The 16,851-nt window shown below is 41.7% G+C and overlaps 1 protein-coding gene across 2 annotated transcripts; it reads right to left on the bottom strand.

Moving 5' to 3' along the window:
* Positions 1 to 1,014: 1,014 nt before the first annotated feature.
* Positions 1,015 to 16,081, bottom strand: PPP1CC (protein phosphatase 1 catalytic subunit gamma). Of its 2 annotated transcripts, none has more exons than XM_065692798.1 (7): positions 15,911 to 16,081; positions 6,517 to 6,648; positions 5,610 to 5,840; positions 4,526 to 4,630; positions 3,321 to 3,544; positions 2,698 to 2,832; positions 1,015 to 2,260 (listed from the first exon to the last, which is right to left on the bottom strand). In XM_065692798.1, the coding sequence occupies exons 1-7, from the start codon at positions 15,963 to 15,965 to the stop codon at positions 2,171 to 2,173; spliced, it is 972 nt and encodes a 323-aa protein (XP_065548870.1). In that variant the 5' UTR covers positions 15,966 to 16,081; the 3' UTR covers positions 1,015 to 2,170. The 2 variants fall into 2 exon arrangements, with proteins under 2 accessions (XP_065548870.1, XP_065548869.1); XM_065692797.1 differs by lacking the exon at positions 15,911 to 16,081 and adding an exon at positions 15,562 to 15,904.
* Between the last annotated feature and the right edge of the window lie 770 nt (positions 16,082 to 16,851).

Consider the following 16,851-nt stretch of genomic DNA (forward strand, 5'->3'; position numbering starts at 1 on the left):
ACCAGCAGCAAGTCGCCTTCCCTTCCTCCTCTGGGGTGGGACAGGAACCTTCCACTGCCATGGTACTTCCTTCACCCCAAGCAGCCGTGATCCGGGAGCAGCGCCAGGGAACGCGGCCCAGACCAGGCGCGTGTCACTGAAACCGCATCTGAGGAGAGAAGGAGGAAACAAGTCGCAGAGGAAGATGTGACACAGCGACAGGCACAGCAGTCAGTGGGGGGACAGCTGCATACGGCTTAACATGTGTTGGCACAAATCACATAAAACCATTTCCACTTGTGCTCCATTATCACTAGATCTACAAAGACATGCAGGAGACTATTGTACTAGGAGGGATTAAAACCAGAGCTGTAAAGAAAACCACAGAAGTGATTTAAAGGGTAAAAGAGAAGTGTCTTAAAGGGTAAAAGTTGGTAAGGAAGCCTCTGACAGGCAATCACCAAAACCTATCTAACAAGCTCATCAGAAGTTATCAAGAGCTGGGTTATTAGCTGTAGAGCAGAAAAGGTGCTTGGAGGAAGAAAAATATTCTTAGATTTGGTAGAGAACTACATTAAAGAAGTAAAAACAATGGCTGGGGGCTGCTTTTCTTGTCCGGAAAGCTCAGCTCTGTCCAGAAGCAAGGGAAAACTCGCCAGTGGCCACCAGAAAAGCACTGGTGGCTCATCCCAATCTCCCCCTACAGCAGGCACACTGCTCAATAACTCGTGTCTTCCACAGGCACACAAAGTGGCAAATGGAGGTGTGAGATGCTCAGAGCCCACATCACACCTCACCCTTCACCTCAACATGACCCACACTGGCTAGGGCACACCAAACCTGGCCACAAAGAGCTGGCAGTGGTTCCTCCTTCACTAAGAACCAGAGGAAATGGGTCTCATCCTCAGCTACAACCTTCTCAGAGCAGTACTTGAGTGAACAACCCCACTCAAACCACAGAAAGGTGAACACAGCCGAGCGTGCCCGGCGCACATCTCTAGTGCTGGTAGCTCACACAAATCCAAACCAAGAATGTGGGGGTTTCCAGAACAATTTATTTCTCTAGGTGACATCCTCTGCGAGCAGGAGTGTTTATGTTGTGATAAACTGACACTGAGAAGATTTAACAACTTCTTCATTTAATAAGTGATTTTCACTACATGGTATTGTACACTGTTATCCGTCAAAAAAAGATTAACAGTATTTAAAAAACAAGATTTTGTGAGAGATTCATAGAAACTGGAGATCGAGATCGACGCCCCTGGTTGGCTTCCCAAGCCATTGTCTACGTTTGTAGAACAAAGTCTTTAGGCTAAAATGCACAAACCCCGTTCCGGCAGATCCAGAGCCACCTCTGTAGCTCCCGTCTGTCCGACACGGCCGCCGCTGGAAAATGCTCCACTCGATCGACCACACGGGAACTGTACAAAAACGTGTTCACTGTGAGCACAGCAGGACCAACAGCACAGCATTTCTACTTGCTATTTTGAGTCGGCACTTCCTTCCGTCTCCAAGAGGAAGGCGGGATGAAAGGAGAGCCCTGCCAGCTCGGCGAGGTGGGTCACAGGCAAAGCGAACTTTGGCTTCAGGAAAGAGACACAAACACTTAAAATGATGGCTTTAATTCTCATTGGAGTGTACGGAGAGGGGGGAGTGTCTGAATTAAATATACATCATCCCAGCGAGGCTGGTGAGGCTGAAGGTTATTTCTAATGTTGACAGCAATAAAACAAACGTGTACATGACACGACATTAGAAGAAAATCCCTTTAAAACAAAGCTTAGGGAAAAAAAAAGTTCACAGTGGTCTGTATAAACAGTATGTAATTTCTGACAGTAACAAATCTCTACTCTCACAGCACACCAGTGCCCTCTTTAGATCCTAAAGAAGAAAACAAGCGTTTACACTACTCATTGTACAGGTCAGGAAGTCGGCTGCAGGATTACCCCGAGTGTGGGACACTGTGGAGCGCAGCTGTAACACCAGCAAAAGGACAGTTTAAAACTCTTCCTGGGAGGGAGAAAAAGAAAGTCTTTCATTCGCTGGTACAACCAGCAAATGCCATTCATCAAATCAAAAGGAAAACCACAAACACATTATCTATTTTGAGCAAGCTGAACAGTACACGACAGTGTTAAAAATGGAGGTTATATACTATGATACAAGTCCCAGCAAGGCAGAGCCAAAGTGACTATTTCTTTGCCTGTTTTGTGATCATGCCCCTGGGAGGCGTTACAGGTCGGCTGGAATTGGGCTTCTTTTTCTCTGCAGGTTTCAAAATCTGAAAAAGATAGTTCAGGTGTTTAGCACAAAGCTTTAACTCTCTTACCAGCAAACAATTAACTCACTAGTAAAGGCACTGTACAGCTCATCTGAGCAAGTCATCAGCACACCAGGAATTAAATGTGTTTCCTGCTCAAGAGCTCGGACAAGGGCTTGAGAGCAGCTGATCTGAGAGCTGGTGCCAATGGAAGCAGGCAGACAGCTAAGAGCTCTGCTTGGATGATTTAATCCCAGCGTAAAGCAGCTCACCTACTCACATCAGCATGGGTTTATCACATTGTTGAAGATGTAAGTGCAAGCACAGCCCTGTCTACATGTTGGTAAAGATCCATTTGAAACAAGCAGCATGGGTTTGTAACAGTGAAGTAGTGATTCTAACCAGAACAAATTTAAAGTGTAACTGCACTAACCAGTAGGTGAAACCAGATACCATACCTGAAAAGAGCACATTAGAGTTTCGTCCACACTCATCATGGCACCCGCATTATCAAATTCTCCACAGTAATTTGGGGCAGAGAAGAGAGTTACTAATTGTCTTTTTGCAAAAAACTCATATCCATCTTCAACAACCTTTAGAGAGAAAGCAGAAATATTAAGACTGAACAACTTCCTGCCAAGATGCAAAGTGGCTTTAATTGAGCCAGCTGCTGACAGACTGGCTACATCTAAGGAGCATGAGTTCCAGACTTTCATACCGGAAGAGGAAACCCACAGCAGGACATGGTTCAGAGTTTATTAAGAATGAGAAAATCAGGATTCTGCTGGGTTCAAGACAGTCTGGTTTAGGAATCAGGAATCCAGCAACAGTTCACAAGTATTAAGAAAAAAAAATGTTTCATTACAAGGACTGTTAAACATTGGGACAAATTGCTCAGAGACAGTGGAATCTTGATCCCTGAAGATACAAGATATTCTTGCAGATATAAGATCCTCAGCAACTCAGGCTCACACTGGTTTGTTCTGCACTTAGTATGTGCGGGTAGGGTTGGAGCAGGTAAGCACCTCAGGTCCCTCTGGACCCAAATTACTCTACGGTTTAATGTACAAAACTAGAATACCTGATGAGCTCTACATATGAGATCCAAGTCATGTTTATGGAGAAATTTAGCAACCACTTCAGCACCAAATGTGAAGGACACTCCTCTGTCATTTTCACCCCATCCCAAGACATCCTTGTCAGGGTCAGACCACAGGAGATCACACAGTAGACCTTGATCCGGTACATCAGTGGGGCGCATGATTCGTCTGATCTGTTCCATTGACTGAAGGTCTGGTGACAGGCCTGTAAGACACACACAGCTCAGAGCTTAATCCAACTTTGCTCTCAAGACTGAACTAATATTTTAAAACCGATCTGTATTCAAACAGATTTTACATAGCTCATTTGCAACGTTAACTGCTTTTCATTTGTTTTAAAGCTTTTGTAACAGAAGACAAGTCGCTTTGGGGATATGTTCATTTACTAGATTATTTACTGGAATCAAGATAAGCAAAGTCATTTCCACATCTTACAGGATTATAGTAATCTCACTGTAGTATTTTGCAAGTGTCTGATAAAAGAGCTGTTAAATAAGAGGCATTAATACTAGAAACCATTTGGTATGTTCATTTTAACCACCAGGCCTGACAAGATGAAATACAGTGTAAAACAGACCTCATACCATTTCTCACTGATACAGATTTCTTGGCACATGCAAGTGATAAAACATTAAAGGTGCAGTATGTATTTTATTACTTTGAAAAGCAGCATGAAGCAGGTATCACATGGCATAACAGAGCCCATTTCTACAAATGAAATTCCAAACCCCTCAGGTTAAACGGGGCTTTGAGCAGCCTGGTCTAATGAAAAATGTCCCTGCCCTGGCAGGGGGGGATTCTACCAAACAATCTTTAAAGCTGCCTTCCAACCATTCTATGATTCTACAAAAAAAAAAAAAAAACAAACACTTGTTTTCACAATGTACATAAAACTCCCAGTCATGCAAGTCTAAAAAAAACTACAATGACTCTTTACTCAAAATGAGAGGCTATTCAGTGTGCCTTCTGGTACAAAAGCAAAAGCAGATAATTGTGTCTGAAGTGACAAAATTACCAGCTCAATGATTCACCAAGGTGACACTAATCCAGCTCAACCCTACCTCAAACATGCACCAAGGCAGAGAAAAAAAATCCCTCAGATTCTGAAGCTTCACCAACGTAAACAGAAAACTGCCATGACTGACACTAGAGTGTTAGTTTCTTATGTACTGACTAAGGAACTCACCCCCATGACAGCAGAATATTTTCTCATCCACAATAGCTGCAATTGGTAAACAGTTAAAACAATCTGTGAAGGTTTTCCACAGCTTAATATTGTATCTTCTCTTACCTGGAAGACATTTTGGAACAAAAACAGTCAATACGCTTTTCCATCACAGCTACAATCAACCTAACAGCATTAACTTTACTAAGGCTTGCAAAAAGTTAGCATTAAAGCCTATACACAATTTATCTCCTGATACCCACTGACACACTTCACTGCTCAGAAGAAAGTTGCAGAGGTTCGTTCAGTGGGGCAAGAGTTCTCTGAAGCAGCTCTGATGACAGCACTGGTCTGACAACAGAATAACATCCCATTGCTGGCAGCCAGACTCTCCAGTCCCAACTCTGCTTTGGAAAGTTATCCCTTGGAGAATTTGATCCATTTTGGAAAATCCTGCCATTTACTGTTTTCTTTAGAGGAAAACAGCAGTTCCTGGAAAGCAGATTTTCTTCTGCTGTACCACATAATCTCCCTAGGCAAAGAAACAGGGCTGAAAATTGAAACTACTACAGTTTTACTTTCAAGGCAACTCTCCCAACAGACATGAACCCTGAACATATTTGCCATCTATGACTAAGCCTGTGATTAATCTCCAAGGAGTCAACTCTGAAATACCACACATCTTTGTTTCCTCACTGAAGGAGAACAAGACATAGAGAGTACATCTTGTAAGCTACAAGCCAAGTCTGTCCCATAATGAAAGTTGTGAGAACGCTTCACTGCACAATTAGCTTATCAGTTTTATCTCCTCTACATTATCTGGATTAAGTCATATCCTTTGAAACATGAACATACACTTCACTATAGAACTGCTTCTTATGTTAGGGTAAGGTCTACCAGTGCACCCTGCAGTGACAGCACTGGTACATTAACTGTGTAGCAATGTCATGTTTGTTTTAAACATTACAAGTCTTAATACGAAGTAGCTGCAGCCACTGTAACATAACCACTGTAAACACCAGCCTATTCTCCAGGTTAACTTAACCCAAGTATACAGCATCATCGTCATCATCCCCAGATGATGATGTACACATCTATTACTTACATTCATCGTAAAACCCATAAATTCTATTAATGCTGGCACATTCATGGTTCCCTCTGAGGAGGAAAAAATTCTCTGGATATTTAATTTTGTAGGCCAATAGAAGACAAATGGTTTCTAAAGATTGTTTTCCTCTGTCAACGTAATCACCAAGGAACAGGTAGTTGCTTTCTGGTGGAAAGCCTCCATATTCAAAGAGTCGAAGCAAGTCATAGTACTGTCCATGGATATCACCTGCAAAGATTATTTGGAAATGACATGTAAGTGACCCATTGCTACATTCTTTGTCTGATCTAAAGAAAGAAAGGAATGATGCTTCAGAAAAGAAAAAGCTTGCAGTGACATACTGCACACTTAGAGATCAGTTTATCTTACTGGATATAAAATGACCACATTCTGAAGTCTGGCATCTATGCAGTGCAACGGTTAACTGCACTAAGATGTATGTATCCACTTAGAAATACTCACATTTGTAAAACAAAAATCAAGATTCTGAGAAGCCAACTGCATGTTCAGTTGCATCTAACTGAACACTAAAGCTCAATTTTAGATGACCAATGTCTAATACTGAACAATCTATTTCAATTTGAAGTAAATCCCTCAGTGTTGGAGTAAGATAAAATACTAGAAGCTTTTAAAAGTGCATTTACTGAGTTTTTCATTTTGACATTCTTAATTCTTTTAGCATAACTGGACATGAAAGTGGCGCAAAACAAGCACCACTGTGTACAAGTATGGTGAAACCAAACTCCTAAGCATCCAGCAGGGTTTTACTTTTCCTTTTGCTACAATCCTTTATCAGTTTCACTGTTAGTAAGTGAAAATAACATTTGGCATTTGTTCTCTGCTTAAGAGCTGCATTTACCTGACACCCCCCGCCCAGGTATCAAATCACGATCACAGCACTCACCACATATTTTTAGTGGAGCTTCAAGTTCTAGTAGAATAGGCTGACTCAGAAAGATTTCTCTGGATTTCAAGCACAATCCTCTGATTTCATTCTCTTGAAGCTGGACATTTTTGCCTGGTTTTGATCCTCGCACTGTTGGAAGGAGTCAGAACTCAGTTATCAGAATCAACAACAACCCTGCTGTTATTTTAAGAGCCTGACTAAATGCCACTGTAATGCAGAATGAGATGATAACAGGGTAATATCAGTCTGTTGAAGTGAAAATGCACTGTCTTGTCACCAGAGAAAGGGCAGCATCTTCTGTGTCAGTTGTATGTTACTTTCTTTTAACAGAATTCAAGGCTTGACACTTCCCCCGTTAAATGCCACATTTTAAATAGCATCAGTTTAGTCCTTTTAGTTATAAAACATATCTTGGACAATGTGACCATATAGACATTTTTTTTACTGAAGCAGTTATACACTTGTTCTCTGGAAAGCCATCTGAAGATGGGAAAAGGAAGTCTCCCATTTAACCATCAACCAGGTAGCTGAAATATATGATAGTTTAGGGAAGCTTGTACAATTACCCAAGACAGTATCTAACCAAGGCTACACTACCAATAAATACTGTACTGCCCCGTTCTACAATGCACTTAGCAGCCATGAAAGAAAAACAAGGGTATGACTGGAAGGTCAGAACTATACATAAGGAAATATTCTTTCATCACAACCACAAAACAGCTCTCCTTATCATTGCCTTTGAGCACAGTTAAAGACAAGCCAGTAGGACATTTATCTCCCAGCCTCAGACCACTTTTTCCCTCAGTCCTTCACTCCCTCCATTAATGCTCCAATCTCCCCAACTAAAACAATTCAAAATAGTTGGTTCTCTTTAGTACCTATCAAAGCTTTCTGTCCTAGTCTGGGCAACAACGACACCAGCTTGACCTGGACATATTTCTACAGCCATCAGCACAGCTTATCCTCCATTTACCTATCACCCCGTGCCCTATTTCTGTTGCCTAGAAATACAAAGGACATTTCTATGGCAGCAATACTCTACCTATGGCCAAGTTCCATGCAGCAGCATTTATCAGGGTTAGGGTAAGACTAAATAAAAATGGTGATTACGCCATTACTGGTGCAGCTTATCGTATTTTTATTTGGTGTCAAGCCAGTAACAACATGGAGTACAGATTAGGCTGAAGCAATAAAAACCTGTTCCAAACTCCAGTAAGATTATGGAATAAGCAAAGTCATCTTCTACCACATAACCCATTGGTTGAGCTGCATCAAAGCCAAATGACCTCAGAACTTCAGCCTCAGATGCCTGAAACACTCTGACAACACCTCCAGAAACAGAAGCATTGCTGGAAATGTTGCCTAGTTAAGGGACTTACTGTGCACAACTCATATGGCATTGAAAATGAAGAATTTATTCTCTTATAAAAAAAAACTTGGTTTTCAGTTGCAAAAAAAGCAAGCAACAACCCCTGACCCCTTTCAAATACAAGAACCTATGCAATATTACCTTCCTGAATTCCTAAATAACCTTCCAGATACCATTAGAGTCTAATTCCCATGATACTGTTCAGCCTCAGAGTGACAAATCTGGAAGCTACAGACTCAAATCTCGGTACTGTCACTTTGGGCCTTGCACTATATGGAATTAAGAAGAGAGAACTGCAGGAGGAAAAGTGGGGAAGCAGAAGGCATGTTTTAGGAAGAGTAAGAACAAAAGCTGTTGTGTTCCAAAGGCATTACAATTTCTCATTAGCACAGAAGCTTCCTACTTTTATGCAAGCCTCTGATTAAGAGTAGAAACACTGTTGACTCAGCATACATCTTTATCTAGACCAAGAATAAAATAATGCTTGTGTAATATCCATCCATAAAATCAAGTGTCACTGGGTGCAATTCTCTACTAGCACTTACAGCATTCCTACCACAACTCCAGCCTGCATACTCACTCCCAGAAGTACTGGTCATGGTGGCACAGGCTGCCCTACAGAATCATGGCCAATCTCCTAAACCACAAGACTTTTCCTCAAACAAGCTTCAAATTAAACTTTAGGTCAAATTACAATATATCCTGAGAGTTGCAATAACTTAATTGTAGGTCAAAAGCCACGGCTTTAATAATATCTTTCAAGCAATACATGCTCCTTCACTACTCACTGCCTGTGTATTATTACTCAGCTCTGACATTACATGACAACACTGGAATTACCACTAAACTCCATGTCTTCCATTAAAACATCCGAAGTAATGGAGCATATAAATGAAAGTTAAATCTTTGTCACAGCAGTTTATCACAAATAAGGCTTTTCATCCAAACAATCATTTTTTCATCCATAAAGTAATTTTCCAAACACTCCCAAGCAATGAGCAAGTTACTCAAAATGCCAACTATCCAGAAGCAATAAGGAACAGAAATTAATAGAATCAAGTGGCCAGCTGCCTGACTTATGTTAACACTTCCCCTGCTTTTCAATTTTACAATTCACCTTTGGTTTTGAGATAATACACCACACTTGTGTTTAGCTTTCTGAAAAGCCAGAAATCTAGCTTTCTACAACTTGGTCTTGCTAGAAAATGCTAAAGCCAAACTCTCTATTGCACATCCATAAAGTATAAAATAATATACGGACTATGTCGCGCACTGAGTCACTAAAGCTCATGAATAAAGCATATGCATTAATTTCTGCTGAAGATTAAATGAAAATCTGAAAACTGTTTTCAGATACAAGTTTCCATGCTTCTCTAATATATTTTCACTTAACCAGTATAATATTCCTGCAGTTTTAGTCATCTACTTGCAGAAAACCTTGACAAGACAAAATGATGCTTCGTTGCAGTCCAAAAGCTCACTAGCAGAGACACCAGAAGGATGAAAGAAGAACAGGACAATCTGATTCAGCTCTGTAGCACACTGCCTGCCAATGACATTTAGACCATTCTCGTCCAACATGGAATCGGCACAGAAGAAATAAGCATGTTCAATTTCTTCTCACATTGACCTATGCATCCTGAGAAGCTCAGAAAAAATATTTTTGGCTTCAGAAGCATCAAATATGCAGAAGTGCATGTTGGTTTGAGAAATCAATATTTTTAGTGCAAGGATTTTCTCATCCGCAATGAAAGAGCTGGCAAGGAAATGCGGGCTGTTCAGTCTCTAGGACTTAAGATTTCTCTGAGCCTTCATGTTACTTAATCTCACTAAGAAAGGCAAAAACAATAAACTATGAAAAATATGTTGTTTACAGTTTTTCCTCTCTGCTTTGGACCAAATCAAAGAAGCTCACAGACATCAGACAAGTACAATACTAATTGGCAGTTTGGTCATAAAGTCAAAAGAGCAGGTCAATGGGGCTGTACTCACACATTTGTTCTTTCAATGCATAAACAATAACCTCTCTCAAACAACAGACTGGAACTGCAGTGGAACAAGTTAATGATTAATCAGCTGAGAAAAAAAGTCAGCCCATTTCAAGTAATATATTATTTGTGCCTGGTCTCCACATACTGCTGCACTATTTCCAAAGAATAATTTATTCCCATCCTCTTTCAGAGATGCTCCTGTTCTTAAAAATGATTTTTCAAGAGCTTTAATTTCAGTGTCCAGTCTGGGGTAACCTTCTAACAAACCTTTTCCATTGTACAAGTAACGAGAAGGTTTGGAAAAATAAGCTCTCCTCAGGATAGAAAAGACTCCAGAAAAGATCACTCACTCCTGGAACCTGGATCATCTCTGCAGAGGTACTGACTTGAACATGGGTTCCAACTGTTAAAATTAACATTGCTTTCCAAGACAAGGAGGAACACTGCAGGAAAGCACCAACCAACACCAGCTCTAAAATGAGTGTATTACACAATGGTGAGCGCAACCCCAGCAGAGGAGGAAAAATAAAAGGATGAGCAGCAAGAATTTAACAGCACCCCTGACATCTTGGTGCAAGCAAATGGAGCTAGTACAAAACATAGCTGCAGCTGCCAGGAGCTAGAACTCTGCCTGACACCCAGGATAGCTTTTATGTATTTGTTTGTGAAAGATAAATAGGTCAAGAACTATGGGATCTAGAGAGTACAACAGTCGGAAGACCACATGCACATAGAGTACAACAGACTTCTACACCACACCCCATCACAAGCATTTCCCAATATTCTGCTTGGTGCCACACAACCCTTTAACGAAGGCAAATGATATTATAAGACTGAGTATATCACCTTATTCAAGGTTAGTATGAAAGGGACATATGCTTAGGAAAGTATTCAAAAAGAGAACTCAAAAATAGTGGAAATTTCACTGATACATCTCATTTTCCTGTATTACATTAAAAGCAGCAGCTGAAATGCTGTCAACTGAAATACAAAATCAAATACTTGTACAGAAAATGTTTTAAGGAAAATAGTCTATCAGGAGGTCAGTTCATTTTTGGCTACTAAACAGATCTCTCAGCTTTACCACATTTTACATTAAGATGTTTGCAATCCCAGAGATATCTCCAAAAATACTGCAGGTTGTTTTTCACCTTGCTTTTAGCAGTTCCTTATGACAGTTTTGCACCATCAGCACAAAAGAAAGAAAGTAACTTGAAAGTGGTTGATGTAGAAAAGGTTTTCCCTTCTTGCAGGCACTACCAACTTTGATCAGATCATCTCAGATTGAAAAGTGAAACTGAAAAGCAACTCCTCAGTGCCCAAGCCTCTAAAAAGAGAAATTTGTAGTCTACTTTTTAATATGATGAAAGTTCACAGCAGCATTATCAAACAGAAGATTCTGCATCACTGCCAAGTTTCCATCTTGTAGTCTACTTCCACACTGGAGAGAGCTATGTAGCAAACACATACACCAACCCCAAATACTCAGAGATAACAAATTCTTCCATTTTAATGACTGGGCTGCAAAAGCAGAATGTGAGTGAATTCACGGCACTGACAGGAATCTAGTCCCTGTCTTCCAAATGCAGGGCTCCTATTTCCCATTATTATAAACTGCTGCAACACAACAGGAAATGGTTAACAAGAAGCTCTACAAACTACAGAAAATTATATGGTTTAAGGTCAAAAAGTGCTACTTGTCTATTAGAAACTTTATCAGAGCACCCAACCCATGTAAATTCTGACCACATTTCATATTTACATCTGTGAGAATTACAGACACTTATCGCAGCATATGAAGCTGAATAGCAAGTGACCCTTCAGCCCAGTGAATGCCGTATTTAGTGGAAACATGAAAAAAAAAAAAATCAGAGGAAAAATGCATTTCTAAGAAACAGCCCTCGCTGTTGTCAGCAGAAGTTTACCCAAACTCTTTGGTTCAACTATTTTTAATAACTGGATGATCCTCTTTCCCCATTAAAAGCAAATTAGAGAGAATATCTCCTTGACAGCTATACAACAGGCTTTACCGGGAATAGAAATCTGTGGGTGTATAAACAGAAAAGTTTGAGGATTTAGAGTCTTTTTGCTGATTTTAGTGCACTAACCAGGATTTCAGCTTTCAGAATGGCTACCATCACTCCAGCCTCACATAGCTTTATCCTAAGTAGCCTCCATTCATCATTTGGTTTCCTCTTAACAGCATTAGCAGAGGCTGAAGCACAGAAAATATTTTCAGAAGCGTATTTCAACTTTGGTTCCAGTTAGGTATGCTGAATGGTGTTATTTTACCCTGTCATTTGTCGTTACCATGGTAAGACTAATACATTTCAATCTTGTTTTCTAGTTACACTACTATCAGCTCCTTTTCCAAACCAGACCCTGCTTATCTATGAAAAGCTGCCAACACACCCGATGAAGGAAACTGATAAGGGGCTCAAGTCAGGAACACCATCTGACATGACACGGAAAGGAAGCCATGCTTATACTTGGAATCTCAGGATTTGTCACTCATTCTTTACCTGGAGCTGAGCAGGAATTCTGACATTTCCTGGAACTCTTTCCATGACCATACAAGACATCACTGATTTTTCATCTTACAGGGAGCTTTTCTAGCATCTTCTTGTCTAGGGGCAGTTCTGACTTGGCAGCCATGCACAGCTGCAAACTCAGAACCATCAAGTTGCTGTCCTACAGTACTCTTCCCAGAAGGAGAGCAATGTTTGTCCCTTCTTATTTCAGTAAAGCGAGTTAGCTCTGTAAGTATTTGAGACTTTATCCACTATCAAGGACACTTCAGAAGCATTTCAATACTCAGTGAAGGATACTGTTATTTACTATACCTTAAAAGCCTTACTCTTGTGAAAATTCTTGTTAGTACAGTTACTAAAAGTGACATGATTAGACAACCTGTACTCAAGATTGTTCCTAGCACAACACAGCCCTCATTAGTAAAGGAGGTAAAACATCCCATATAAATTCAATTACAGCAAAAAAGATCAGAATGTTCAATGTTTTTACTGAAAGGCTTTCCAAGGTTGAGAACAATCTTTTCTTGGGACATTTTAAAGCCAAATAGCTCTGTACTCTTAACATTTAGAGCAAGAAAGACTTAAAATATTTACCTTCGAATCAGAAGCTAAAAATGCACTTCCAAGGCTTTTAAAGAACAAACTAATAATTTCAGCTAACTAGCCTGATGTGGGTGGGAGAGGATCAACTATCTGGGGGAAAAGTAAGAATAGTATCACTTCATCATAGAAGTCAGGACAGAAAACAAATAAGCCTCCCTCACAAATACATTATTAATACCCTATACTAAGAACAAAAGTGAGAGTAATTAATTAATCACTCCTCACTTCATCTTGACCATTACACCAGACTTATTACCAGCGAAGCTCTCTTGATCTCTTCCAACAGCGCAATGCTAAGGCATATTATAAACCACAAATACCTACTTGACTGTAGTTTCTCACTGATTTGAAGTATTTCATCAAGTACCTCCTATCACTTGAGTTTGTTATTTTACTAGCAAAATCACCTAAAGCTGTTATAAAAAATAAGCATACAGTTTAACAACGGCTCTAATGAAAGACCATACTGCTCTAAAAATTAAAGTGTGCATAAGGATTTGCACAACTTTGTGAGTAAGATGATTATTATAGTAGATTTTGCAGCGTTTTCATGCTTGAGTATGGTTTTAATTTGCATGCAAAAAAAGGTCGAAACTCTTAAGAGTTGTGGTATAGGCACAACAGTTTGTGTAACTAACATTACGCAGTTGTTCTACCAGAACTGCACTGAAAAAGTCTTTCTTGTTTGCTCCAAATGTATATAGGGTGAGAATCCTTAAACATACTTTACTTTTTTCCCCTTCTATTTAGCACAATGCAAATCTCCACCTTGGAGGCTCAGGTCACTTACCCCAGCCAGACCTTAATGATTTCAGGGAAAGAATACGTCAAGTACATTTTAAACAACCGAGGAGAATCATGTTTGCACAGTAATTTACACAATTTAGCACTCAAAATTGCAGTGGTTGCTAAAATGAATTATCATTTTGCCCTTTTTGGAAAAGTATAAAAATGACAGACTGCCACAAAGGTCAACCATTACTCTGTCTGGCAAAGATGTTTGTAACAGACATTTATTAAGCAACAAAAAAGCATCAGCACAGGTTACTAACATTGGTAATTATTTTAAATATCAAAAGACAATCATTGCCTCAAGGAATCCAAAATCCCAGCTGAAATGTCAATAGAGGAAAAGCATTACTTTCAGAGTTCTGGCAGCTGATGCAACCTCAGGTAACACCTTTTTTTGCTTGAACCATCTCTCAGAAGATCTTGTCAGGAAACATTTGGAAGTCTGATTTATGAATGCTCATCTCCTCCAAATGTGTAATACTGAAACAAGCTGGGTAAGAACAGAACACACTGACATAGTACACCACGCTACTTTTGAAACTTTAAAGAAGAGAAATAATTCAAAATGATTCAATCTCTTCCCAGGATTATCGTGTTCCATGTTTTTGATATTAATAACTTACACTTTTGGAAAACTGCACTAGTTACACTAGGGGATATGAAGTAATAATTGCAATTAACACCTGCAGCTGAGCATGTATTAATATGTCATCAAGCACATGACATACAGGACCTGGGATCTACAAATCACACAAGTACAGTTTTAGGAAAATCCTGGTCTAAATTTATGAAAGGAAGCCTTTAAATAATTTAAACCAGGGAAGCTTAAAATGGTAACAGGCAAAAACCTCCACATATCAGAGGAAAAACTCTATTTACTTCTATTTATTCAAGCTCAATAATCCCATAATGCATCTATAGGATTTTTAATTCCAAGTAATTTCTGGAGTAGCACTATTGCTCCTCTGCCTGCCCTTTTGCTATCGAAACCATTACACAAGCAACATCTTGTAAGGGTGCAATACAGTCAAAAGACATTTCTTCACTATTTGTCTCAGCAACATCTCAGATTCCAACCCAGTTGATCCTATGACTTCATGCCAAATGCAAAGAAGTTAAATCCCTGACCCAGCTCTTCAAACCTGAGTCCAGAAGAGATGCTTTGCCCTGCCATATGTGAAATGAGGCTGTCTCAGGCTAGCTTCCTTCCCTGAATGATGACGAATTTCCTTGATGCCTAGAAGAAAATTTGTCACCGGCTACTTCTCAGCCTTTTGCCTTACAATCAGCCGACAGTTCTAGTCCGGTGCTGACCCCTGCAACCAAAGGAATGATGCTGAAGACATCCCCTGCAACTTGAGTTTTTCCTTTAAGAAACTCCCAAGCAAGTGTTGCCAACCCAAAGCCCTAACAATACAAGACAATAAGCCCTTCCACAGACTGAAACACCAAAATCCGGCCCTCTCTGCGCACCTAGAAAGCCACCATATGTTATAAATTAAGAGCCAAAGCCCAATGGTAGCATTAACACAAGCAGCTCATCAAAGCTAAACCCACGATAGCCTGAAATCCATGCAAATCTCAAGACTTTTTAAAAAGCTGCCTCTACAGACTCTTTATGTCTTATTTCCAGAGCCCCACAACTACCTAGCCAAAGCACAGACCCCATGTACATGCATGGAAGGAAAGAGAAAAGCCAGGGGTTTTAAAACACTTTCCTACAAAAATGATACTAAATTAAGCATCGCCTTAAGACCTGCAGAGGAGGAGAAGGAGCGGCAGCCGGCAGATCCCAACACTGCACCAGGGAGCGCAGAAGGGAACAGAGAGCAGGGAACAGCTCGGAAACACGCGGGCTGAGGGAAAAGTTGGGGCTGAAGGGCAGAGCCGCCCGGAGGGGAGGCGGAGACGAGCCCCGGTAAGACAAAGCGCCTCGGCAAGCCCCTCCATTTTGGTCCCCCGACCCCACCGGGCAGGCAGGACGCGGAGCAACAGCGGCGGCTGAGGAAGGCACCACGGAGGCGCCTCAGGGGCGGGGTCCTGGAGACCGGCCCGGCCGCCACCCACCCCACGGCCACCCGCCCCATGCCTTCCCGGACCCTCACCCTCCAGCAGCCGTTGGATGATGCTGTCGATGTTGAGCTTGTCTATATCCGCCATCGCCTCTCAGCGGCCGGGCGGACCCCTCCCCGCGGCTCCCCTCCCTCCGGCTCGCTGCTTGGCCGGCCCGACTTCTCTCCTTGTTCTGTCTTGTTTCTCCCCTTCTCCTCCCCGCTCTCCTTATTCCCTCACAACCTCGTTTCCCCCCCGCCCCCCCCCCACGACCGCCGGTCTCAGCAGAGACCCAGTTCTGAACAAAATGGCGGCCGCCCCCTCAGCGAGCTCGGCCGGCGCACGGATACTACGCGCGCGACGCGGCTCGCCGGAAACCCTTTATAGGCCGGGCGGGAAGAGCGGGGCGGGGTCACGAATGGTGACGCGTCCCGCCCTCGCGGAATCCTTCCGCTTACGGGAGGTGAAATAGTGCAGCGCTGCCGCCTGTAGGGGTTAGGGCTGTTACGGGGTCTGGTGCCTCGGAACCCGGCGATGAAATGGACGGGGGGGCCCTTTGGTGCCAGCCAGTGGCGGCTGGGCTTCTGCTAGCGCTGTCCCACCATGGTGTCGGCTCCAAGGGAACGTTGCCTCAACTCATGAGGCAGTGGCTTGGTGTGAGGGGTGCGCTCCCTTCAGAGGAGCAACCGCTTCCTTAGCCCTAAACCGGGATAAACGGCACCAAAATCATGCTTGCAGCTGCTGTACCCCTCATGGGAGTTTCCATGGTTTGAGCAAGTTCAGATACGTGGCTTTTCCTCTGCAAATACTTGAAGTAACAAACATACAGGGCATTGGAATCCCTACGGGTGGAGAAATTATCCCACTCTTTCAAAAGCATCTTGCAATTTTACTTCACGCTTTGCTCTTTCATTCTATATGTAGCTAGAGCTTAACGACAGGCAATTACAATGAGGCTCTGCTCCTAAACGGGACTGCATTTGCAAGGGAGATG

The sequence above is a fragment of the Lathamus discolor genome, chromosome 12 (genome assembly GCF_037157495.1).
Source record: "Lathamus discolor isolate bLatDis1 chromosome 12, bLatDis1.hap1, whole genome shotgun sequence".
NCBI lineage: Eukaryota > Metazoa > Chordata > Aves > Psittaciformes > Psittacidae > Lathamus > Lathamus discolor.